At 36.0% G+C, this 27,905-nt stretch overlaps 1 protein-coding gene across 1 annotated transcript; it reads left to right on the forward strand.

Annotated features, from left to right (window-relative positions):
* The first annotated feature begins 103 nt into the window (after positions 1-103).
* On the forward strand, positions 104-25,666 carry Polr1D (RNA polymerases I and III subunit AC2 l(2)37Cg). Its single transcript, XM_081751673.1, has 4 exons — positions 104-262; positions 17,708-17,808; positions 21,887-22,043; positions 25,559-25,666. The coding sequence occupies exons 1-4, from the start codon at positions 233-235 to the stop codon at positions 25,598-25,600; spliced, it is 330 nt and encodes a 109-aa protein (XP_081607799.1). The 5' UTR covers positions 104-232; the 3' UTR covers positions 25,601-25,666.
* The last annotated feature ends 2,239 nt before the right edge of the window (positions 25,667-27,905 follow it).

The raw sequence follows: 27,905 nt of genomic DNA on the forward strand, positions 1-27,905 counted from the left end.
TGTACCTTATACCAATATTAATTGTAGTCTCACTTTAACTAGTAATTTTAGAATACTATACTTGGCAAAATCATTTAAATTGACAAGCGTATAGCGCACTAGCGAACCGCGATGGTTAATAGTATTATTATACTGTAGTGGCCTAATCGGTGATTGTAGTTGTAACTTCGATATTACATGTTGTTACAGATAAATTGAACGCTAATTATTTTAATCTTGTCTAAAGTTAAAGATGGAGGAGAAAACCAAGAGGCTCGTAATGGTATATTCCTCTGAAATTATTTGCAGATGTTCAAGTATTGGTGCAGTTTTACTATTCGCATCCAGAGATTGTAAAATGTACGAAAACAATTTGGGGAAGTCTTTAAGTTACCCGTTTTATGTCAAGAACAGAACCCAACAAACACCTGCGGGGCTTCTAATCCGTTCCTACTACTAGTACTACTACTACTACTACTAATTATACTGTGGATCCGTATAGTAAAACTGCATGTAATTTGGTAGAATACAGGTATTCACTCGAGAAGACGGTTGTACCAAATAAAAAATGTATAGGTATAAACCTACGATGTGAAACATTTTTCGTGTAGGAATGAGTGAGAATATAAGTAATTACTGTTAGTGCACAGCATATTGAAATGAATTTTGAGTGATAGTGAAATTATTTTATGTGTAAGTATGCTCTACTAGCTTTATTTATGCGTATGGCCCTCGTCACTGACCCGCATGCTTCCTTCGGACGCATCCTCTCGCTACCACTCGGGCCCCCTGCTGCGCTCCTGCCCTGATTCGATTAGATTAGATAGATTCGTGTTTTTAGTGGCCATCTAGCACAAGTTGGTTCGTGTTTTATGCCATATGTCCATACTGTATTTGTACTGAGCCCTTCTAAAGTAAATCTGCAAGTAATAATGGAGCTCCTCATTTAATGCATGCACTGCTAAAACAAATGCAGAGCTCTAACCTGACCTGAAAATGTCTTAAATGTGTTAAAAATTTGGTAGAACTGGGTGCTCGAGTAATGCTGAATACATTAGGATACTTGAAGATAGGACTATTATGGAAAAATAAACTGCGCAGTTCCAAAATCTTGGGCTATAGAAATGAAATGAAATCTTTCAGTTTAATGTCCACGATTATGGGTTTTAGGCTAAAGTAGACGGATGATGAAGGCAAGTGAATGATGATGGTATAATTGGTGGGATGAGAATGTGGAAGGAGACAGTGGGCTAATCTTCCGGAGGTGGCGACACTGAATCAAGACCGACCCTCATAAACATGTTTTCAACGTTGTATTACTATTTACTTCCTGGTATTTAAATATACATTATCTAGAATTACTTCTCTTTCATTTTCATAATTCAGTCTTAATTTTTATTTACAAATATTTCTTTTTTTAATACTTTCTTTGCTCTTAACTAGATACATATTCATCTGTATTATATTAGTGCCTTCCAAACATACGTGTTGCAAATTACACATTGTTTAGAAATAACGATAAATCCTTTTCTTCACATGTTTCCAACCAGTACTATAAACGACACGCTATTACAATAAAGTTTTAGGAGGGGCATAGCCCCCTATCAAATACATTCCTGAGACATCAAAAATTACCAACCAAATCCATGCAAAAATTATTCTTTTCTGTACTAGGTTGTTACAGGAGATATTTGTATTCATAACTTCTTTCAGCAGGAAATGCACTCTTACTGCCTTAGAATGTTTATCTTAAGGGAGGAGTTAAATTAATGGGTGCGGATTGACTTTAGGTGGGTTTAGTATAACTACAATGCGTGCACATATAGCATAAACGGCAGTACATAGTACACGAAGCAACTTAAAAACACAAACCAACGCGTGTTAAGTTTCCACTAACGAAAGCACGAATTCTATCTAATCGAGTCAGCGCAGGAGCGCAGCTGGGGGGCCTGAGCGCCAGCGAATGGGTGTGTCAGCGATGGGGGTATATATATAAATGATTATAGTGGGTAATATTTTATATGGAAAAAAAATGCATGCCTTTTTGTCGGACAGCTTTGCGAAACTTCTATGACGACCTTGTACACTGGCTTCGCATTGCACTTTATTTCATCGTGCCTTTCTACAATTAGCTTATTGACAGTTGACTTAACAGTATTCCTTTCGCTTCATGCATTTGTTTAGAACAAAATATGGCGATCACCATAGTAACGGAGAGGAAATAACGACATCGCTATTTCAGTCTATATCAGTGGTGAGCAACACTGCGGAGGTGTTCCCCGAAGGATTTGCTTATAGATTTCAGCCTATTTTTGGAGTACCGTATTTGTTTCAGCTTCTTTTTCTAAATTGGTGATACATCAAGTACCTGAAGGCTCTGGTTCAATTCGTCAATTGTTGCGTCAGGTGATGTGAAAGGCTGATCAGAATTTGCACTAAAGGACTGGCTATCAGATGATTCTTGATCATCAGGTACGTCAGCTGCTCTGGAACGACGCCTACTTAGTTCTTTCCTCAGGGTGTCTAGCAGTCGGGAAAATCGGGAAAGTCGGGAATTTGTCTTAAATTTAAAAAATGGTCGGGAATTCGGGGATTTGTCTGGAATTTGCGAAAAAAGTCGGGAAAAATGGAATTAAATTCCACATGTTGGAAATGATGCTGACGCTTGTCGGAGCGACTCCGATAAACCTCGCGTTCCTAAATGCATCGCGATGTAGTACGTTTATATCATATTTTTTTTAAAAGTGTTTATAAATACATCGCGATCTATCTCAACCGTTTTTCTATTTTCTACGAAGAAGAGTGGTGAGTGAGTGGTTGGCAACAGTGTTTGCTGACAGCAGAAAGATTTTAGCGGTTCAGGAGTAACGGGTGGTTAATTGGGCGTTGCATCGTACTATGCGTATATAATATTTAGTATAAATTAAATGTTGGATTGTTTTTCACGTACAGGTAAGTTTACCTGGGCAATGATTTCGTAAATAATTCAACACTTTAAAGGCTAGTTGTTTTAGTGTCACGTCAAACCACATGCCATTTCTTACTTTGCCATGAATTACAGGCAGTGATGAAAATTTTCCGATTCATAAAAACATACTCCACTTATTCTTACATCGTTGTTTAGTCGAGATGTAAGGTGGAAAATTTTCTTCTATATTTTTCCGGCCGCTCATAACAAATATCAGTGATTAAGTAACAATTCGTCAGTATTCATAAAATTGATTGAATTCATATATAGAAATGGTAAAAAGTGAAAGATCGTTTAAAGAATCTGAAAATTTTCATGGCTCAGACAATTTTCAGTACGATGTAGGAACTAGTGGAACAATTTTTCATGAATCGAAAAATCGTCTGTTCTGTACAATGAAAATTTACCGATTCATAAACACACACTCCACTTATTCCTACATAGTTGTTTAGTTGAGAGATGTGAGGTGGAAAATTTCCTCTATATTTTTTCCGGAAAATTTTCCGATTCATAAACACATACTCCACTTATTCCTACATAGTTGTTTAGCTGAGATATAAGGTGGAAAATTTTCTTCTATATTTTTCCGGAAAATTTTTCGTTCTTAACAAATACCGGTGATTAAGTAACAATTCGTCAGTATTCATAAAATTGATTGAATTCATATATAGAAATGTTAAAAAGTGAAAGATCGTTTAAAGAATCTGAAAATTTTCATGGCGTAGACAATTATCAGTACTATGTAGGAACTAGTGGAACAATTTTTCATGAATCGAAAAATCGTCTGTCCTGTACAATGAAAATTTTCCGATTCATAAACACACACTCCACTTATTCCTACATCGTTGTTTAGCCATGATGTGAGGCGGAAAATTTTCTTCTATATTTTTCCGGAAAATTTTCAGTTCTTAACAAATATCGGTGATTAAGTAACAATTCGTCAGTATTCATAAAATTGATTGAATTCGTATATAAAAATATTAAAAAGTGAAAGATCGTTTAAAGAATTGAAAATTTTCATGGCTTCGACAATTTTCAGTACTATTTTAGGAACAAGTGGAACAATTTTTCATGAATCGATTAAATAAGTGGAGTATGTTTTTATGAATCGGAAAATATTCATGACTTAATAAATTGAAATTTTAAATAATAGAATAGGATATTTGTACTCTATGAACTCGATGTATGTTCTCTGCATTTTGCATACACACAGAGAGAGAAAGAGAGAGAGAGAGAGTAGTTGTATTGAGTTGATTTTGAGTTTAATGTCCCTTTCAGCAGCGAGACTATATAAAACGGTACCAACTGATTAACGTGGAATCCGAACTACAGGAGCTCCCGCTGGGAATCGAAACCAGGTTTTCCATGCCAAAGGCGCGTATGCTAACCGCTTAGCATCGAAGAAGCTCGCAGAGCAAGAGAGAGAGAGAAACACTGTAAAATTTAATTTCCCAACTTGAAATAGAAAATTTTCCGGTTCCCGAAAGCTACTTGGAAAATTATAATTTGTTGCTAACTAACTTTCCTCTACTGAAATTCAATTTTGTAGCTCTATGTGCAGTTAAATATAGTGGAAAATTTTCCACCTAACATCACTATACATAATATCCAAAATTGTCCGGCCTATGAAAAGCTTTTTCCATTTGTTTCTACATCGTGATGAACATTTTCCGATCTATGAAAATTCCTTTCACTTGTTTCTACAGAGCAATAAAACTTTCCGATTCACAAAAAAGTTGTTTTACTTTTTGCTTCAAAATGAAAACTTTCCGACTCATAAAAAGTTCTTCAATTTTTCCATATAAGGCAGAAAATATTTCGATTCTTGAAAAATTGTTTAGCTCGTTCCTACATAGTATTGAAAATGTCTGAGCCATAAAATTTTCAGATTCTTTAAACAATCTTTCACTTTTTAACATTTCTATACATGAATTCAATCAATTTCATGATTGCTGAGGAATTGTTACTTGATTACTGATATTTTTTTAGAACGGAAAATTTTCCGGAAAAATATAGCGGAAAATTTTCCACCTCACATCACTAATTACAGGCATGTCAATTTTGAGTATTCAACATTCCTGTCGTCATAAATAAGTTTATTTTACCAACTATTACAACAACAACAACAACAACAAAGACCTAAGCAAAGTTTTCCTAACCTAAAGACAGTAATATGTTTGAAATGTTCTGCTCAAAATAAATGTTTACTTTATTGTGTACCTCATTTTTTAAAATTTAAAAACAAGTTATTAGAATGTAGTAACTTGAACTAATACACAAAGTTGGGCAAGATTTTACTTTGTGCAGAACAGTAAGTGTAACGTTAAAAGGATAACACAAGGATAAAGTGTCATATAGCATCGTGTACGGATTGTGTCCATACTTTCAACGTGAACTTAAATCCGTATTACAAGAGTGCGAACATTATGTCATTGGATTTGATGAAAGTTTAAATAGTGTTTCGCAAAGAATTCAAATGGATTTAAGTGTACGCTTCTGGGACGATAACAGGAACAGAGTCAGAACACGGTATTTGAATTCTGTTTTTATGGATCATAGTACAGCTACAGACCTACTACAAGGTTTGCAGAATGTATTGCAATCGCTTGATCCATTTAAGCTTTTGCAAGTTTCAATGAATGGGCCAAATATAAATTGGGGGCTTTTACGGCTAATGAAAGAGGAACGTTGTACCTCCCTTGGTACAGACGCTCCACAGCTCCTTGAACTTGGCTCGTGTGGTCTTCACGTTGTTCACGGTGGTTTTAAGACTAGCATACAAAAAACTGGATGGGATTTGATTTCTTTTCTTAGAGCCTTGTATAACTTGTACTTGAAATAACAGGTTCGTCATTGTTTCCACTTCCATTTTGCCATATTCGTTGGGTAGAAAATGCGAAGGTAGCCAAGCGAAGCCAAGAAATATTACCGCATGTGAGAAAGTATGTTGAAACGGTTAAGGGAACAGACAAAGAACCCAACTGTAACAGTTTCAGAATAGTAGCTAGAAATTTGAACGACAAGTTGCTCTATGCAAAATTAGCGTTTTTTCAATCTCTTGCTGAGGACTGTGAGCCTTTCCTGACTGAATATCAGTCAGACGCTCTTATGACTCCATTTTTGCATTTTAGCCTTACTCAGTTATTGAAAGTATTGATGTCTCGCTTCGTTAAAAAAGAAATAATGGACAGGAAGAGTATCAATGCTATTGATGTTATGGAGAAAAGTGAAAACTTATATATTAATTTAATTCGTATCAAGGAAATTGACCTTGGGTATGCAACTAAGTCAGCACTGAGGAGATGTACAGAAGTTAGTGAAAAGGAAATGTGTTTCCGAAAGCAAGTACGTGAATGTTATCAACATTTAGTGTCCAAGCTGCAGGAGAGGTCCCCGCTAAAATATTCCCTTACAAAAGCGCTGACATTTCTTAATCCCTTAACCGTTGGTCATTCACAGGAAGAAGCTATTAAACAAATGAGAGCAACGTTCAAAATTTTAGTGCAGAGTAATATTGTCTCAGCGTCTGATGCAGAAAAGGCAGACAGAGAATACAATGCTCTAGTAGATCAGACACATGTGCGGGAGAAAATGGAGTCGTACAAAAGAAATGAACACAGACTTCTGGATGAGTGTATTATCACCAAATGATATATATCTGTGCAAAATAGTAAAGATATGCCTAATTCTTTCCCACGGTAATGCAGCATTAGAAAGGGGTTTTTCGGTAAACAGGGAAATAGTAGTTGAAGGCGCAGCGTGTAGTGTATGATGCTGTCAATGAGGCTGGTGGCATACAAGCCCTTCCTATCCCAAAGCAGATGATTCTATCAATGAGAAACGCTTACGCGAGATTCAAGGAAGCCAAAGAACACCGCAGAAAAGTGATGTCAGAAAAAGATCGCAGGGCCGTTAAAAAAAGAAGAGCAGAACAGAGACGAAAGAACTTGAAGCAAAGAAACAGAAAATTGTAAATCAGTTGTCAGGTTGCTACCATAGAGGAGGAGATCAAAAAATTGCATGATTAGATTGTTTTATTGCATATATGAAGAAGGAGACATTATATGATCAGGTAAGAACTTGTACACTTTTTCATTACATTCAACCTTTCCTAATTTTACGAAAACATTTTGTTTTTAGAATGAGTCGGGAAAAATTTGGAAATGGTCGGGGAAAGTCTGGAAAAAGTCGGGAAATTGCTGAGAGAAATTTGCTAGACACCATGTTTCCTGCACTTGATGCACATCTTGCATAGACTCTGAGCTTTGAGTTTTGGAGCCAATTCTGCCATCCATACTTGCACCGGGCGAAGTCGAACCCTGACCTTACTGCTGACTGCCAAATGGATTGGCACAGTAGAGACGTGGCAATGCTGACACAGTGGAATCACCTAAGCAGCAACGCAGTTTTTGAATGCACATAGTTACAGGTAATGCTGCACCTGGACCACGGGACTATCCACCTCTGACGCTCGAAAATCTGCTGTATAGTCACTGTGATCTCACTAGCTATGCTTGAACACTATTCCAGACGGTTCTAGAACTTTGTAGAATGTTCAAGACGATGCGAGAACTTTCCAGGATGTTCCAGATGATTCTAAAACTTTCTAGAATGTTCTAGATGATTCGAGAATCTTCAAGAGGTCATCGCAATGTACTACGATTGATAATGGAATGTTAATGTTCCAAAGATCCCCACAGGATTTCTGAATTACAGATTGCACCAGAAAAACATTACTGCTAGGTCAGTTACAGATTACTTCACCAGTATTGACAAATTGGCAAGTTGCCACACTGGCACCGCAGGTCTCTCTCCCGACATGGTCGTACGAAAATCATTGTAGACTCCAAGCCCATTCTTGGCCCAAGTTGACATTTAGCACATTTATACCGAATATATGGGGCTACCTTAGTACCCAATTTCAAGGAAATCAAATGGGAACTTTCTGAGATATCACTCATCCAAAATTTTCCTAGACAATGATATTTGATTTTCAAATAAATGTTCCTGACACATCTTGTAGCCTATTCTTTCCTCTTCAAAATGGTATATTATTTTTCTCTCTAGCTCAATATTTACTGGAGATATGACCAATTGAAGCTAACAAAGTTCTACAGAAGACTTTTTTTTTTTTTTTTTTTTTTTTTTAACCACCATGTACTCTGAAACTACTGGGGGTACAGGGCTAAAATTTGGTGCATGATCATCTCTCGTAGGGCCTACATGTACACCAAGTTTAATCAAATTCTGAAACCACGAGGTTTTTTTTTTTTTTTTTCTGAAAGTTTTGATTTTACATGGAGTGGCTCTAGGCTAGTTAATAAGAGTGGGTTTGAAACACTGTCATATTATACTCTATTGCTTGTTTACGTGATATCGCATCACGAGGCGAACTCATATAGCCCAGAATTTAACTTCATTTTTCTCTTTATGTAATCGCATCCTTACACTGATGAGCTTTATTACCCTTTTTATTACTCTCATGCTGACATTTCGTCTGATTCTGTTCATTTCTCCGTAAATTTTGTACTTCGGGGCCGCCATCTGCGGCAGTTAACCCAACGAGAGTACCCGGGGGAAAAAAAGCATGTGTAGCCTACGATGTTGTCCATCGCAAACTTACTTGGATGAGGACCGAACCAGGGACCCCACGCACATCTTTAACCATAAATTAATTTGTCTTACCAGTAGTCAGTACTTATTAAAAATAGTTCGTCATAAAAATTGAAGTTTTACTGTTAAAACGAATGAGTGCATATTAAAGAGGATTGTGTATGATATTTAATTCCAATGTTGGAGGAATATTTCAGAATGTAGGAAACAAGTATTTCATGTTTACAAATGGAACGTCTCAGATATGAAACCATTACAAGGGTTGTGCTAGGAATATAATGAATGAATACATATTAAGGACGGCTGTATAACGTATTAATTTCCACCGGCGGGGTATTAATACACAATGTAGAAGAACTTGTATTTTATGTTTGCAAGTATAGAATTGCACATGTGAAACCATTACAGGTGCTCTAACCTATATGATTGTATGCGACATCAAGTGTTTCTTGGAAGTGATTTTACATTGTTCCCTCCAGTTAATATCCTTACGCCGACACGAGCAATTACATTTGATTAATTTTAACAAAGTAGGTCTAAACTTTCCTAACTATACGCTAAGCTAAACAGATCCTACTCTACTGTACTCTACCATACCCTTTTAATGTGGTCCTACTTATCGATGTGCAGCTGTGGGGTGTATTGTAAAGCTTACTCGTTTCTTATACTGTCCTCTTTTATGCGTATACGCTCCGCCGCTGACGCAGTCCCGTGCTAAAGCGTGGACTTCCGTACTATACTCCTGCCCTTGCTTGGTTAGGTAGCATTGTCGGTTGTAGAGGCTACCTAGCTCAATTTGGTTGTGTTTTTTTGCACACTCCTTTTTATAGCACACGGGACGCCTATTTATACCCGTAAGGGAAAGTCTTTGTAATGTGAACCTGCACCCACGAATGCAACTCCTACCGTGAGAAACAATTTCTAAGGTACTACGAGTGAATTTCGTGATGATATAATTGCATATAATAGAATAGCAAGTAATTATTTCTAGGGCATATAAGTTTGCACGCATATTATCAATCTGTACGCAATTATTTGTTCATGTGCCAAGATAGTAAAATCTTGAACTCTTAGGGAATCATTTTAAGCAAGAAAAGTGAAAGAAAAATGCTTTCTCAATTTCACGGACTATTCTTTGTCTACATCTTTCTGTAAAGATACTCTTAGTACCTTTAAACATTCTTTCTTATGGGAGTAGTTGCATTGTGGGGTGTATTTCTTCAATTTATGAGGGTTTAACTGTTATATGTATAAATACACACACACCATAAAAACGACATTGCAAAAATCACCAACCAGCTTACGCTATCTGGTGTGCTATAAGCAAGAAGTGTATCTAACTGAATCAGAACAGGGCGAAGTTAGTGGACCCAGCGATATGCTTCTGTAGGGATGAGGAGGACAGTGGGTATGCGCGTAAATGAAGATTTGGTGCGGGACGGGGGAGAAATATACATATTTGTTGTTTAAAAAGATGTCGCCTGCAGAGTTGAAAAAAATACTTTTTTTTTTTTTTTTTTTAACTAGTTATCTATTCGGAAAAGAAAACTGAATTGAACTTACACTACCTTCGATCTCTGCGGATAGAGCGCACTGCAACATACATTCGTATTACAATAAAATGTATGACATTACTTTCCAGACAGATCTTGCATATATCATAAGCTTGGCACTATCAGTTATTCAGTTATCCGTTTTCATTTGAACATACAGGAACATCTGAAAATTACCTTGAAACTTGATATGAGGTAATGATTGAATTGGAGAACAATCTTGTATTTGAACAACTACTACAAAACGATGCATCTCGTCACTACGGAAACATTATAAGAGACTTCTTATATGACAAGTTGGTTGCGGGGAAGAAAAAAGGGCCCGCGAATTTTTAACTGATTCTTGTAGTGCTCAACGAGAGGAATCCATTGGTGGAAAAAATTTTGAAATCAGAGCAGGCAAACATGAAATATATCGTAAATGAATTTTCAAAATTACGTGGCAAGCACAGGGAATGAAATCAAACATTTAACAATTTAAGTTGTCATTGTTGGACTGCGTATTGTGTATGATTTTCAAAAGAAGAAACAAAACTTCTTGTCTCATTCTCCTTTTCGTTATCAGCGAGTCTCTCCGGTCTCTCCGCCCCTTTCATTTTCTACCTTGTCAACCAAAGTTCTATATGCACGCTTTAAACCCAGACGTCGTTTTATATAGTGATAAAGCTATTGTACAGAACAGCGGCATTCTTTCAACTTCTGCGTTTTAATTGTTGTCGGTGTAAGTCCGTGAACTAGCAAGCTAGACCATTGTCATTGAAGATAACAATAAAGTTTATAAAGAATACTGATTGTAGTTAAGTAGTACCAGTTTATTCTTAAACAAGATATTATTAGGCATTAGTTCAGCGAGATATTGATAACTGTATCGTTACTTGCTTTCTTCTTGCAAGATGGATCGGTGGACCGAAATTGAAGGAATTCGAGATTGGAATTTTCTTCAAATAGTTGTTTCAGAGGAAACACCAATTCGTTTTCTACAGAACTTTTATGCTAATTCCTTCACCTTGAGGACGTATCTCAGTTTCATTGTCCTCGATGTAAATCAACATGCTACATTAAAAAAAGATCAAGTTACAAGATGGGCTTCAGGTACAGATGTTCCCAAAAAAATCCACCGACAAATCCAGTAAATGCAGCGAATGTGCTAGAGGAAGAAAACAGAAGTGCAGAAACGAATGTCGAGAAAACTACTACCCGCTTCAGAACACTTTTTTTGAACATATGAAATTAGATTTTTCTCAGGTTCTTCATTTAATATTCCTGTGGATTCAATCGCCATCATTTTCACGAACTAAAATCAGTGAAGAAATTGGCATATCCGAAAAAAGTATTACATACTGCACAAATTTTCTGAGGGAGATTCACACAGCCAATCAGAAGAAGCGAAAATTAAAAGGAAACATCGAGATTGACGAATGCCATCTCTTCACGCGTAAGAATTAAAAAAGGAAGAATCTTACGTGGACAAGCGTTATGGGCAGTTGGTGGTGTAGAAGTTGAGACTGGTTACTGTTTCATCGAAGTTACTAGGAGTCGAGATGCCAAAACTTTGGAGCGCATAATCCAAGGACACGTTGAAGAAGGTTCCACAGTAATCACGGATTGTTAGTCGTGTTATCGCAACATTAAAACAAATTGTAAGGTGAAACACTACCATCAATCATTCCAAAAGTTTCGCTCGTATTTTGACTATTATTAACAAGACCACAGGAAGCTGTACAACGAAAATCATCACCATAAATCAATGTGAGAGAATGTGGCGCGAGTTGCGTCGCTACATGAAGTGTATTCGCGAATACATTAACTCTAAAGGCGAGCACGTAGAATTTGCTCCTTCATTTGCTGATCTATTTATTTATTTATTTATTTTAATAACGTATTGCATCATGTTACGTACACAAAACATGGCAAACAACTCCCAGATTTGTCAGCAAGATTTCAACGTGTTCTTGAAGATATTCGAAGCGTGTATCCAGGTTTTTGTGGCCGTCACTCCGAAACAAACGTCACTCCGAAAATATTATTGAAACGCCTTTGACAGCTGTCGAGGAGCCGCGACAGCTCAGTGAGACGGATACAGAGTTATGCGATACAATGGAAGACCATGACGAGATTATCCTTGACAATGACTTTGAGCAAGATCAGCATTCTCCTCCTCACACACATGAGACATCAGTCAGCAAGATAAAGGACTCACCGTCAGTACAAGAAACAGGTTCTGCAACAGTCCCACGAAGAATAAATTATATTCACGACAAATACATCCAAATATGACTCTACCTGTTTGGCAGAGATCAGAAAACATCCATTAGACGCACACTTTCTCGAAAATTGTCTTCAGTCTTTAGAGTTTGTTGAGCGTGTTCACCAGCGCATCAAAAATCAGCAGCAAATTCAGTACAATGATCCAAATATTCACAATAATAACCATGCACATGGTGATCTGAAATTCCTATTCCCTTCGTTTGTTATTGCCTACACAAATGGCGGTGGCAACTGCCTCTTCAATGTAATTTGTCTGGCTTTATTTGGCAATGAACAGTACTCTCATTTTTTCAGATTACTTTCAATTAAACGTATGTGGGGAAAAGAGAGAAGATATTTACAACAAAGCATTACAATTTGACATTTCAAATTAAGAAAAACTTCTCCGAAAAATATTCAGGACTGCAGAGACTGACGTCAAATCATAAAAGAACATCTTCGGATTCCTGGGGTGGAAACATACATATGCACATGATAGCCCTGTCGTTAAATCGAGCTATTTGGTGTTATAGTCCAAATCATGTAACGCTCAGAAAAATAAGAAACACGAAAAACGATAAGCAAGCCATAGCAACTATGATGAGAAGTTTTCCAGCCAGTCATGCCAGAAACACAGCGGTTCTGTTAAAAGACGTATTAAGCAACAGTTATGAAGTGTCATGTATCACGAAGCCGGGTGCCACCATGAGTGAAACAATGAGAGACTGTGGTTCACTATGCAAGGATATGAGTATGAAAGACACACTAATAATCATTGGCGGGGGGAACGATGTTGCACGTGGTGAGGGTAACAAAGCTGTGGTAAATCTGTACAAGTGTCTAAATATGTTAAATAACACTAACGTAATTGTAGCAGGTATTCCACATAGACATGACTTAGACGGTAACTCCTGTGTTAATGTACATTTAAAACAAACAAACAGCAAAATTTCCAAAATATGCAAAGGTTATTGTAATGTAAGGTACGTTGATTTGGGCTCTATGGAAAGGGATAATTTTACTACGCACGGACTACATTTGAACAACACTGGAAAACGTTCAATGTGTAATAAATTTGCTGAACTTGTAGAATCATCATCTGTAGTCTCGACAAGCGTCATCCCTTTACCATGGCAAGCATCGTTAGACAATAATGAAAGTCTAGCACCTGTAGTAAGAGACAGTAGCAATAACGTATGCAAGACCCTTGATACATACTCCAATATTAACGTAGAGTGTGGTAGTGTAGGAGTAGATCATATTGATAGGATTAGCTTAATACAAAGGGCAAGAAGTTCAATCTATAAAGCAGAAGAATGTAATAACATAACTGAAAGTGCTCAAAAGATAGAACGACGGAAGAGAATGCGTAAGATGTTATCCGATGATTTTTTATGGTAGGAAATACTGACTCTTTACACCTTCTTTTTCATAATGTGCAAGGTTTAGGAAATAAAATTGATCTTCTGGAGGTATTGTTGGAAAGCGACTTCTCAAATGTACAGCTTCTTTGTATATGTGATCACTGGTTAGATGCAAATATCGTTAATATTGTTAGTTTAAACGATTTTAATATTATTACTCACTACTCTCGTACAATAAAAAGTCGAGGTGGTGTCGCAATTTTTGCTCGCTCTTATATACATGCAACTGAGATTGACGTTCGGAATTTTTGCGTCGAAATGCATTGTGAGGTAGTCGCATCAAAACTTCAAGAGTTAAATATTTGTATTGTGTGTATCTATAGGACCCCTTCTGGTGATTTAGGAATTTTCTTTAAAAATTTTGAAAAACTTCTAGCGAACTTACGTAGAAAATTTAGTAGTGTAGTTATCTGTGGGGATATAAACATAGATTGGTTAAAGAATTCAACTGATAAATCTAAGTTTCAAGATATGTTAAATTTATATGAACTACAAACTATTATTAACGTACCTACTCGTCAAGGAAAGACAGCTATCGACCAAATTATTATTCCAAAAAATAATCTTAAATGTTTGTTTGAAGTTACTGAACTTGGATTTTCTGATCATGAAGCCATTTATTGTAGAATACCTACCGAGAGAATAGTGAAGGGAAGTCCGAAACCGATAACGAGAACAACCAGATTATTTTCAACGGAAAATATAAATTATTTTTGTTTTCTATTATCTCGTGAATCTTGGAATCCCTTGTACGACTTACCTAGTGCTAATGACAAATTCAATTATTTTGTTGATGTTTTCTTACATAATTTTAACATAGCATTTCCATTACAGTTACGGAAAGATCTTAATAACATGAAAAAGTGGGTCACGCAAGGAATAAAAGTTTCAAAGCAAAAGCTTATATATTATCATAAACTTAAGAAAACCTGTGTTAATTTACCAGCTAAAGTTATTTCCCATATAAAAACATACAAAAGAATATATCAGAATGTTATTCGAACAGCCAAAAGAATCCACAATGACACTATAATACACGGATATAAAAACAAAATGAAAGGTGCGTGGAACGTAATAAACAATTCATCAAAGACTGTTCCAATGCGTGAAATATCACAAGTTAATTATGGAAATAATTCTTTTGCTGATCCTGTTGCCATTACTGAAGTCTTTAATCAGTATTTTCTTAATACGAATTTACCACCTGGAAAGTTGGATCTCGCTGTAGAGTCAAATATTCCATGCAACAAACATAGTATGTATGTAACTCCGGTAACTGAAGAAGAATTGTTGGACTGTATCAAAAGGCTTTCTAGTACCCGTTCTGCAGGTATAGATGAAGTCCCATCCCTAATTATAAAAAAGAGTGCGCATTTAATAGTGAAACAACTATGCTTTCTTGTAAATGTATCATTTGAATCAGGCGTTTTCCCCGACAGATTGAAGACTGCAAAAGTTATACCTTTGCACAAAAAAGGAAATACTTATGATGTTCAAAACTATAGGCCTGTTTCTATTTTGTCTGTTTTCTCGAAGATTTTTGAATCACTAATGTTATCGCGCTTGAGAAATTTTATATCCCGCCATAACCTAATCTCGTCTTCTCAACATGGTTTCCAAAAAAACAAATCAATTGATACAGCGTTGTTTAACTTTATTAAAGAGGTTTCTACAGTACTTGATAAGGGAAAATATGCAGTAGGTTTATTTGTTGATTTCTCCAAGGCATTCGACAGTGTTCAACATTCTCTTCTACTGGCAAAACTCCAGAAATATGGTATTAGGGGTGTAGTACATGAATGGTTTCGCTCGTACCTGACAAACAGAAAACAAGTAGTAAAAATACAAAAAATAATTAACAATAAACAAGTCACATTTTCATCCACAACTGCTACTATCTCTGCTGGTGTTCCTCAAGGCTCAATTCTTGGGCCAATTCTTTTTTTATTTTACATAAATGATCTTGTTCAATATATGTATCCCCAACATATTGTACTATATGCTGACGATGTAAATGTCATAGTAACAGCGGACAATACACTTGAACTAGAAAGTAAATTAAAACAAACTGTGGAGCGTTTGATAAAATGGACATCTCAGAATCAACTGCTGATAAATGCAAAGAAAACAAAAGCACTAAATTTTCATTACTCATGTACACCTCGAACAGTACCACCCATTGTGATAAATTCAACTGATGTAGACTATTCAAAATCCACTAAATTTTTAGGTGTAACAATAAGCAATAGGCTTACATGGGATGCACATATTACTGAGCTAAACAGCAAATTAAGTCGTATCTGTTTTGTCATTTATAGACTACGTGGTTCAGTGTCAAAAGAAACTTTGCTGTTATTGTACTATGGTAAGTTTCAATCATTGTTAAATTACGGAATAATTTTCTGGGGAGCCTCCTATTCCAGTGTTACTACTTTCCGTCTACAGAAAAAGGCAATAAGATCTATTTTTAATCTATCACCAAGGTCCTCATGCAAAAGGGTCTTTCAGTCAAATAAAATTTTAACTGTGCCTTGTCTGTACATATACAAAAGTATCATATATGTAAAGAGAAATGAAAGTAGTTTTCTTCATGTTGACGATGTACATTCATACAACACACGACAAAAGAATAACATATTCACAGCATACCAAAACTATGCGTGCACCAAAAGAAGTGTTCTTCCTATGTCCGCTAAGTTGTTTAATAAGCTCCCAAGTTATTTGAAGAATATCAAAAACATACGAAATTTCAAAAATGAACTATTTAATTTTTTGTGTAACAAAATGTATTATCATATTAATGAATACTTGGGTGATAGTTTGTAAAATAATGTAAATCAATTATATTGAAATGTCTTATTATTATTTGACAAGTCCTATGTACTGGTCTCTGACCAATAATGTACGACATGGATGAATAAACAATGAATGAATGAATGAATGAATTTACGTCTTACAATCCAGATAAGAATTTGCATGAACCGCTTTGACTCTTACCATCTGGAGGCCATTTTGAACCATTGTTCAAAACAGCAATTTGTAATTTAAACATGTAGTAAGTAATCACTGTAATTGTTCGTAATTTTGTATGAAATAGTGTGATTGTGAGGAAGAAATGAATAAAACATTTTAAAAATTTAAAAAAAAAAAAAAAAAAAGTGAATGCGTGTGTGAGGAATGCTCCTAGAAAAGCACCACGTCCATGTCGTTAGGAGCGGAAACGCCTTCATAGCCGGCTAAGAGTGCTTACTAAATTTATAAAAATAACGTCGCAATTGTTTTCCTTGTGCAAACTATCGAATAATAATACTTTCTCTGAAGTAGTTTTATTCCACCGTTACTTTTATCAGTTACTTCCATAGTTAGTTTGTTTTGAGTAAGTGACTTGAACCGCTATGCAAAAATACGATTTTCTGCATGTTTGCCTGCGCCGATTTCGAAAATTCCTTCACTAATCGATTTCTCTCGTCGAGTACTACAAGAGTCAGTTAAAAACTCACGAGCCCTTTTTTCTTCCCCCCAACCGACAAGTTTAATGAGTCGATTGCCAGACGAGGTATTATTGAATGGCCAGCACGTTTACCGGATCTCAGCCAAAGGGACTCTCTTCTCTGGGGAGTAATGAATCTTTTTTTTTTTTTTTCTTTGTTTAAAAAGCGGGTCTAGACCATTTAAAAGAGTATATTACTTCTGAATTTGATAAAATATCATCCAACAACATTAATGATGTAATATGTTCTTCTGTGTTTAAAAATACGTAATTTGTGGATTGAAAATGATAAAGGACGCTTTGAACACTGATTTAAATAACCTAATTTATTGTTTTGATACAACCTGTAATAATTTCGTAGTTGATAGATAATTAATTTCAAATGCAAAAGTGAAACTTAGTAGAACGTTACTTTTATTACTGTTTATTGCAGTTGGTGAGCGAGGAAAGGAATAGCGAAAACTGCAGAACATTCGTATTTCAAGATGAAGGCCACACACTAGGAAATGCTTTGCGAGCTATTATTGCGCGGTAGTAAGTATTGATTTGTAATGCGTATTGTAATATGTAATTGTATATAGCTAGTCATACTTGTCTTCATAATTTATGGAAATTCTTCCCTGAGATATACACTGTAAGTTGATCGCGTGTGCATTTTGGAATTTCAAAGATCTCTAGCAACGTAATTACTATGTTAAATGCATGTCTGTTATTTGAACCGCTTTGATCCCCAGTGACACAATGTCCAATTAAGTATACGCTCTGTACCTGGCCGGAACCTCTCGTGGTCTCAAATATCTATTAGTATATTGGAATGCAACACTCTCCTGCTCGCCACTGACGAGTACCTTTTTACATTTGGCGAGTAAAGTCCACCATACAGTTGGACATATCCACAAAACATTCAAGAATAAATAGCAGATGTCTTTAAAAAAAAAATGCCATGCCAATGAACAAAATAAAAAATGTATTGATATATTTACTGTGTCGCAAAGTGTTTTTTGTCTATTTGTATAAACATTGTGACTGCAGAGTGGTCTGGCTAAGAGATTTTTTGGCTAGCTAGTACTTGCAAACAAGATTTTTCAGGCTATATATATGTTTATTATTGAAACTTAAAAAACCTCATAGGCTTTACTATTAGATTGGGATCTCAATAACAAGAATGAAAGAACAGAAAAGCACCAAGAGAATAATTCAGAATTAAAAGCGATTTTGGCCACATTAACAAAACGAAATTCTTTATTGTTTTTCAGATAACTTAAAATTTTGATATAACTACTATCATCATTATAAACCATTTCAAATAAGAATAAAATTTAAAATTAAAGAAAGTTTTAAAAAATGCAGTTAAGGACAATAGCAAGAGTTAATTTCCTATTATATTTGTGAGTATCTTGCAACCGATATACAACATTAAGGTCGTGAATAAATCAAATTCGAAATCACTAAAATTTTTTTTTTCAAACATCGTTCGTGATTTTTTGCCACTGTATTAAGATCCACAAAACGTGAAATGATATATTTATAATTGATCCTCATACGCTCTGTTGTAAAACTACTAACATAATCTTATCCACCCCCACTGCCCATAACATTGAGCACACCAATTGCCAGCTTCCCCGACCTTATATCCATCTTTACCGATGTGTGGCATTATATCAGTCAGCTCTGCGGGTTATACTATTTAAGATCGGACAAAAGCTAGCTGATGTCGCCACCGTAGTATGGCCTACGGAACATGTTCTTCGATTTCAGAGTTCAGAAAGAAGCTATATCGAGTCCTAATAAAACTGGGCTTTCTGGAGTTAAAGTCCAGTGTAAAACCGTAATACTTATATAATGTGTATTATTTAAAATTTTACCGATACCATTAACAACAGACGAAATAATTTAAGAGTAAATACAATTAAATGAATTGAATCGAAAAGGCATAACAGAAATCAAATTAGCATGCACAATAAATTCTAAAAACAGAAAAAAGGAAGATAATGAGCTTTCATGAGGCTCATTTGAAAAGATATGTTCATCGTCTATAAAATATACCAGATCTTAGTAGTATAATCCCATATCGAATCAGCAAATCACGTGACAGATACCAAATATGCACTTTTCAGATAAAATATCAAGGCAAACAGCTGATCAAAACATCATACAATAGACAAAAGTATCACACAAATAATATGCTTTACGTCACAAAGATTTCTCTTTGTCAATCATGTGTATGTGTTTTTTGTTTCATACATTTATATTAAACATGATTATACATTTATATTAATTATATAAATGCAAAATATCCAATACTGTAACACCATTAGTACTATATCATATAGAAACAGCTTTACTACAAATATGTTTCCTGAAGCCAAATTGCATTACTTGGCAATATATCAGTTGCTGAACGCAGTGACTACCTCCTTAACCGATAACTCATATCGTTTTATAGAGAATAAAACCTGAACCTGTATTGAAAATGATACTTGAATTTTGAGAAAGAAGTTAAATTATATTTTGTAGAATATCTCAGGAATTCATGTTGGACAGTTGAGAATTGCCCCTTGAAGGATAACTGTCAGTTCAGGGTGCATTATTAATGATCCATATTTGATAAAATTTTAATCTGTAATAAAATTAATAAATGATATTTCCATTTAATTTCCAGTCAATCATTAATATCAAAATAATAATTGCAATAAAAAGATGTTTTATTCTGTTGGCTGCGACAAACTAAAGGGGTTTGGTTCCTCAACATTGTTCACCAACACATAGAAAAAGCTTTAGTTTTGGCACAAAGTATATATTAAAATGTATTTTTTCCTAAGTTACTTTGTATAGTGGGGGACAAAAGTGTATATGGTACCGAGGAGCAGTTACAGTTACTTACTTTGGAGAACTATTAACATAAAACTTATCTTACTTTGAAGATAATTATTATTTGTAAATTCTTTGTCAAATGGGCTTTATAAATATATTTTTGTTGGTTCATTACTTTCCTTGGAATTCTGTCTTGTATTATTCACTTATTTTGTATTTGTATTTGTACGACGATCATTTATATTTCTGTACTTCAGGATTTGGGACAATATATATCATTTTGTTTTCCTTTTATTATTATTATGTGCAGTTGATACTTTCTATAATTTTGGACCAGAGTTCCATTTGTTGTCTACAGCATACAGAAGTGTTATCTTAGTGCAAGCGACTTTCAATACATACAGTATGCGGCAAAACACAGTACTGAAATTTGTATACGGATGGTGCGCAGATGCAATGTAGTATGAGCTAGAGCATTAAATGTGTGCTCAGTTGTGTGTGTGTGTACTAGCATAGTGTGTAGTTGATACGAAGATAATGTTACAACCCCCATTGCAGAACTGCCGCGATCTGCGATGTGATTGCAAAAAACCTGCTGCGCCTATGCGGAATAATTGCCATGCAACGCTGTAATGAAAATATGATAGTGTCATCTTGATTTTTTATTTTGGAATTGCTGCAGAAGATTTTTGACTTACTAAAGCTCATCGCAGAAAGACAGAGAAAGTTCTGCCATCGGGGTTACAACAGAGAAGGTGTTTATTATCGAGCACTATATCCGTTCGTACGGTGTAGGGCATCGTCTCACTATAGGAGATAAGCGCGTACGTCTAGTGTATTGCTCTGGAGTGTTAGTTATGGCATATGAGCATGAGGATTTCATCAGCAACATATGGCTCAGTGATAAAAGTCATGTGTAACTTGATCACTAATCAATCGACAGTTGATTATTGATCCATGCTTGCATGATTTGCGCGGTTTTTGCCGTCTAAAAATCTGTTATTCCAGCAACAATGGATGCAGCAAGACGGAGCTACTGCCCACACTGCAAGTGAGTCACTTACTCATCTGTCCACGAGAGTTTGAACATCGCTTGATTTCCCGTGGAACGGATTTTTCATATCCTTTCTATCCCCTTGACCTCACGTCTCCAGATGCTTACATGTGGGATATGCTGAAGGAAGCAATTTTCCAAACAGATAACTCTCTATCACTATACCGGAATTAAGAGAAGATTCGGTCATTTGTTGTGTCGTTCCAGCAACCCGTCTTCACTAACATGTTCATCGATCTACAGGACCGCTATGGAAAATGTGTACGACGTAATGGTCAACATTTTGAACACGTTATGTCCAGGCGCGATTCCTCGTAAATTTACAATATATGCTGAGTAACAGTTGATATCCATTTGACAACATTTCTTACGTTTCATTATGTTGCACAACAAATAAATAAATGTCAACGACGTGATTTCAGTACCGTATACTGTACACGCAAACAAACTAACATGAGCAAACATGCAAACTGAAAAATAAGAAAAAACACAAAATAACACAAGACAACATAAAATGGAATGCCAGTTGTGTCGGGGCATGACAAACTTGCAGAAAATTCTTAGTTTATTTTTATTATTTTATTATTTTTTTAAAGTTAAGCTGTACGTGTTCTTAAATGAAAAATGCTTATTATATATATATATATATATATATATATATATATATATATACATATATATATATACATATATATATATACTAACATCAAATATCTGAGTAAAGTTGATTTCCTGTACTTTCAGCCCTGAAGTTGAGTTTTGTGGTTACACAATTCCCCATCCGGCTGAGAAGTCGATGCATTTTAGAATCCAGACGAAAAATGTACCTGCCTTGGACATTCTTACCAGAGGTTTAGAGGACCTGGAAGCTGTCTGTGATCACACTCTTGCCGTGTTTCAGGTTAGGTTTCTTTAGTCTACTAAAATATACAGGATGCTTCAAAAGTGTCAAACTATCAGAATAACAAAGAAGCGTGTGTGTATGGAGAAATACTGTTTTCGTACATGGGCTTTTTGGGTAAGGAAATACTTTTGAACCAAGTGGTCAAAATGGTTGTCATGAAATCTATCTCCTGTATCCAAGTCTGAATTTTTAAGTGGAAAGATAGCGTGTGACACATGAAACAACGCCAGAAAATGCTTATTTTCATAATTCTTGTACGCACTTACATGTATAATAAAGTGAAAATTATGAAACTAAAATTAAACCAAGAAAACAGAATAGTAGACAAACAATAGGATTATATTATTTAATATTGGAAAGAGGAGATTAATTACTAAGGATGGAACGAATTTTAAAGACGTTCGCACAAGCATTTTAGGGAATTTTCTATACATGAAAAAATTCAATTAGCCAGACATGGTAATTGGCAAAGTTGTTTGAGTATAGCTGACGCAATTGAAATTTGCAAATAGTGATGGGTTCTAATTAAATTTTATAATGTATTGCTTTTTCATCAGTACATTTGCTGAATTTTAGAGGCATAGATTACAATAAAGAATAAAGAAGATATTAGTGTACGTATCGAAAACGGAAAGCCTGGAACGTAGTTTTGGAGAAATAGAGGCATGTAATCTCCGTAGCAGTTCGAAATTTCTTCAGATTTACTTGCTGTGATGATGATGTCAGCTGAATTGGATACCGAAATATAGAATAAGAATAAATCACAACTCGTTATTTGATAAATGTCGTTTTCGATATATTTTACACGTACATTAACACCAGAAAATGGTCACAAATACGATGGTAGCATTGATGTATTCTTATCGGTATACGTTTTTATGTTATTCCATTCATCCAAAAGGAGAATCACATTTTCCTTTTTTGGGATATACGGTGAACAGTTAAATTAATGAAAGAAGAACACATGGAGAGAATCCTGATGGTCGGTGATAGAAGCTGAAGTGTCTTCGCCTCAAAGTTAAATCAACATCATTCGGACAAGGCTCCCATTTCTGGCAGCACCTGCGAAAACTCAACATGAAATTCAGAAATGGAATCCATTGCGAACAAGTCAAAACAAACAGGTCCAAAGTTGATACAGATGGAGCAACATTAACTGGATTGTGTTGGCCGTAGTTAACTGAAGCCCACATTGTGGTACCTATAGCCATGTCTCTGTTTTGGAAGTTTCGTTCAGCAATTATGCGAATTGTATCTGTAAACAAATGGTACCCAGTGCTGCAATATCTCAGTGAGAATAATTTTGACCTGAGAGTTCGTTTCGGGAACAAGTAATCTACTAAGAGGTAGTGGGAGACCTTAACTTTCCACACAAAGGTTTCATTTAGTGATACGAACTTTACTTGAACTGAGAAGAGAACAGGTTCGCATTTAATTTACATTGAATGAATACGCTTTTGCTAATACTCTTGCTAAGATTATGATATAGTGGTATATTGGATTACGTCTTATAGGGCCCTTCTTCATTGATATTTCATTTAACTCCCAAGTATCTGCATTTGCTGGATCAAAGCGTGCTCCAATCGCATGTGATTGATGGTGAAAGCTTTCCAGAGTTCATTCGATATGACGGTGCACTTCCATATTTTAGTTGCTGTAAAAAATCTCAAGATCTCCAGTTTCACACGATGAATAGTTTGCATATATCCCATTGAATGCACTGATCTAACCCCGCGAGATTTTTTATCAGTGGGCTCACGTAAAGCTTTTGATGTACTCCGTAAAAGTTTGGATGTTGTTCATCTGAAAGGAAAAAATGTACAGTGTTATGCAAGCATTACATCGAAAATTCTATGTACGATGCTGAAGAGTAGATGAAGAGAATGTATCTAACAATTACGGACAATTACGGTAACCACTTCGTTGTTATTTAAGGCTGCCAGAATCTGCAAGGCAGGAAAATCTTGGTTTATATTTTGATTATAAGTACCGATATGAGAATATTAATGCTGCCATCGTGTTGCGGTGGGAGTTCATGTGGTTCGGACCCAACATAAAACTGTAGGCCCACGTCGCTTATAATCTCGTTACCGAAAGAGATGCTGAAGTAAAAATCAATTCAAGTCGTGTTTTGCTGTATTTTCTGGCGTTGTTTATGTATAATATGCCCATGTTTCCATTTGAAGTTTATTTACATCGAAGATGACAGTCATTTTGGCAACGTGGTTGGAAAGTTACTCCCTCACCTCAGAAGCAGTATACAATCATAACATTACCCTATAGTCTTGTATTTCCGTGTTATTCTGGTGTTCCCACATCTTCGGAGCAACTTGTATATGTGATAATTTGGATTTTTTAAACTAACTTCAAGTGTTGTATCCTGAATGTATTTCAAAAATACACATACAAAGAGTCTCTTATATGAAGAATTACAGATTGAAGTACTTTGTATATACTCAGAATGCACACAGTGTTAATTGAAGTATACTATTAAAATAACAAAAGGTCGTTTTATCATTATGGTAGTTAATTGCTCTAGGTTCTAAAACCTGTTTTCTACCACCTATTTTGTTTAATATGGTGGCTCTGGCAATGAACAATGGCACGATGTCGAAGCTTCCATTCAGCACAGCCTCATCCAGTTTAACCCACTTCGTACTTCAATACTTTCCAAAGACCTTCAAGTGTTATGGCTCGACAGTTTGATAGGTCAAAGCCACAGAAGTCCATTTGTGATGCGTCTCTTAATTTAACAGGGATGTGTCTAAATTGAATAACCTTCATACCTGTTTCTTATTCCGTACGAGCCATGTAGGCCATCGTTGTTTTGCCGGTGTGTTTGTGAATGTGAAGTTTGGCAGTCTCATTGCCATGCAATGCAGGAGTATGTTGGCGATATATATGATCTAGGACGTGCTATATATAGTGAGTAACATTTACCTTCAAATTCATGCTGCTCTGTGGATAGAAAGATTTCCCGTGGCACAGAAATCCCCAGTTACCTTAAACTCTGTGGAGAAACTTCCCTTGCACGTTTAAATCCACTGTGTGTCCTTCTTTCCATCGATAAGGTGAGAGTAAATCGTACGCACCCGCAACGTAAAGCCACAATATTTGAGGGACTCTGGAAAGTGTTCAAGGGCGAATGGGCTAAAATGGATCAGGCTATACTGAATAGAAGCCTCCTTCAATGAAGGTGAAGATTACGATTCATGCAATTGTTCATCACCAGGCTATCAGATTAAACATGATCGGTGATGGGAAAAATATTTTACAGCCTAGAGCAAACCATGTGTAGTTCACTGCCACAAGAGTGAAACGACCTTCTGTATATATATATATAAAAAAAATAAAATAAAATAAAAATCCGAATTTATGCAAGATGAATTTATGATTTTAAATTTTAAACAGCATAAGATTTTCTTTCGCTGAAAAGATATCTAGTTGCGAAAAAACAAGATAGTGTAAATTCAAAAAGATTTTGCTAATTATTATTTCTATTTTGTTTTTAGGAGAACATGGAGACGTTTAAAGCAAATCAACAACAGACGTGATGTGTATGTTGGCATTTAACTTCGTTTGTAAATAAATTATTTAATAATAAAGTTGGTATTTCTAAATTCTTCTTTGATTCTACTGTACAGAGTGTCCGAGAAGTCCCTATACCCGTAGGTTTGAATATCCAAGAGAACAATGTTAGTGTAATTTTAGTTGTGGTATTAGTAATACTGATTTCATGGTCATAGACAGCACTGTCCGATATCCATCCATTCAATGTCACGTGAAGCTATGATTGATGTGAGTGGTTGTAATTACACAGTTGAACGGTTAGTGACATACACAAGGCAAACAATGACACAGGTAATTATTGCGTTTAGAAAACGCTTTAGCAAAGACCAATCTCGTAAAGCAACCCTACTTGATTCGGAGAAACGATTGTTTGCTCACAGACAAGGCGTATAGGAGCACGTTTGCTCAGTGGTAGAGCGTTTACCTCTGGTGCGTGGGGTCCTTGGTTCGATCCCCGGCCAAGTACGTTTGTGGTGAACAACATGGTGTCCGTGAGCTTTCTCGGAGTACTCCCGTTTCCTACCACATTCTCATTCAACTAATTCTTCCATCATCAGTCACTTGCCTTAACCATCCTTCTCCGTTAACTTAAAAGGCTTTAACATAGGACTTTAAACTGAAAGATTTCATTTCATTTCGTTTTCAAAGACTGGCCCGTAGGGGACGCGTAAAGAAACATGTGCTGCCATGTAAATACTCAACTACAATATGTACTAAATGAATAAACTAAAATTACACTCTATGGTATTCAAACCTAGGGCGTACGGGAACTTTTCGGATACCCTATATAAAGTACGAAGTCAGTACTTTGTTCTTTGAAACCTCAATTTTCTTTGCTTTACCTTTATGGTTATTAACACATTTTGGTTACTAAGTGTAGTCACTAGACCTGCTCATATTTTTCAAAATATTTTACAAAATGAAGACTAATACATAACAATATGGTTGCGCAACAAGACATTATTTCAGAGTTAAAATACATCGTGAACTTTCCTCAAGTCAGAATAAGCTCTGTAATATTTCGAATCTCGTAAAGTTCTGTCTCGAGGAATACGCGTAAGGTGCAAAATATACTCAGGTAAAAATATATATTTTAATGTACTGTATATTTTAATGTACTTACTATCAGAGTGTTAAGGGAACCATTGGTAAGGAAGCCTTCATGTTTCACGCACATGTAGAGGTTGTTCGGTTTATGCTCAATCAAATTAAAAATACCACTGCCATCTGAGGAATGATGTTAGAACCATGCGTTTACTGTCGTGAGCAGTGATATGTCTGAAGTGGTAGATTGGTGAGTGCAGTCAAGTGGCGCCTAAATTTAAGTTACTGGATTTTTTTTTATTATTATTTAAGGCGAGCCTTTTCGGTTTCGGCACCTGAAGATTTGAACCGAAACGGGCTATCATCATTGCAATACATTTATTTAATCATTCATATTTATTGTTCAAAAACAAGGACAAGGACGAGGACATGGTTGGGTTTGGAAGGGTATGACATGCTCGTTTTTCCTCCATATGAATTGGGAAACAGTGCCAGGAGAATGGATTCACATTCGGGCTCACTACTGCTAAAGCTACTGAGGCGCGGTACATAAACCAGGACCGTGTGACGTAACAGACCCCAACTTAAATTTCCAGGAAAAGGGTTCAACGGATATGACATCTGAAGTGCTGCAGAGGATCCGCCAATTGGCGAGCCAGGGATATCCACCCAACCAAATGTGCAATGGACCAGCGATTCAATTTGACACCAACTACAAAGGCAGGAAATCGAAAATGGCTTCGACTGGGTAAGGCCCGCATTCATTGCGTGCTTCCGCACCACATTGCACAGTGTAACATGAACTACAGAAAACTACAAAAAGCACCTCAAGGTCCAAATGACGGACAGTTCTCACATTGGATGAAGCATAGCGTTTCGGCATATTTCAGTCGAATTGCTTTTCTTATGTTCTGTGTGACGTTAAGTTTGTAAATTTTGCGACAGCTAATTCGGAATGAGGCCCCAGGTTTTATATCTAGCTGCAGAAGCGTGAAGTACTGAACAAAGGTGGACCGTGTATTACAGTCACCTACTTGTTAATAGCACAGAGGTGTAGTATATTTTGTGAGCGAACCCGAGTTAAATTCACAAGGAAATGGTGTGCGTAAGTGGAAGTCTGTATGGGCTTTAGCAACATTTCCAGGTGCCTCATTCCTTATCAGTCTTCACAAAGTTTGCGAACTGCAGAAATATGCAGTAAGAACCTTAGGTCGTGAATCATGAATAACTTGCGGAGCTACCGAC

The sequence above is a fragment of the Thermobia domestica genome, chromosome 3 (assembly GCF_964235325.1).
Source record: "Thermobia domestica chromosome 3, izTheDome1.hap1.1, whole genome shotgun sequence".
NCBI lineage: Eukaryota > Metazoa > Arthropoda > Insecta > Zygentoma > Lepismatidae > Thermobia > Thermobia domestica.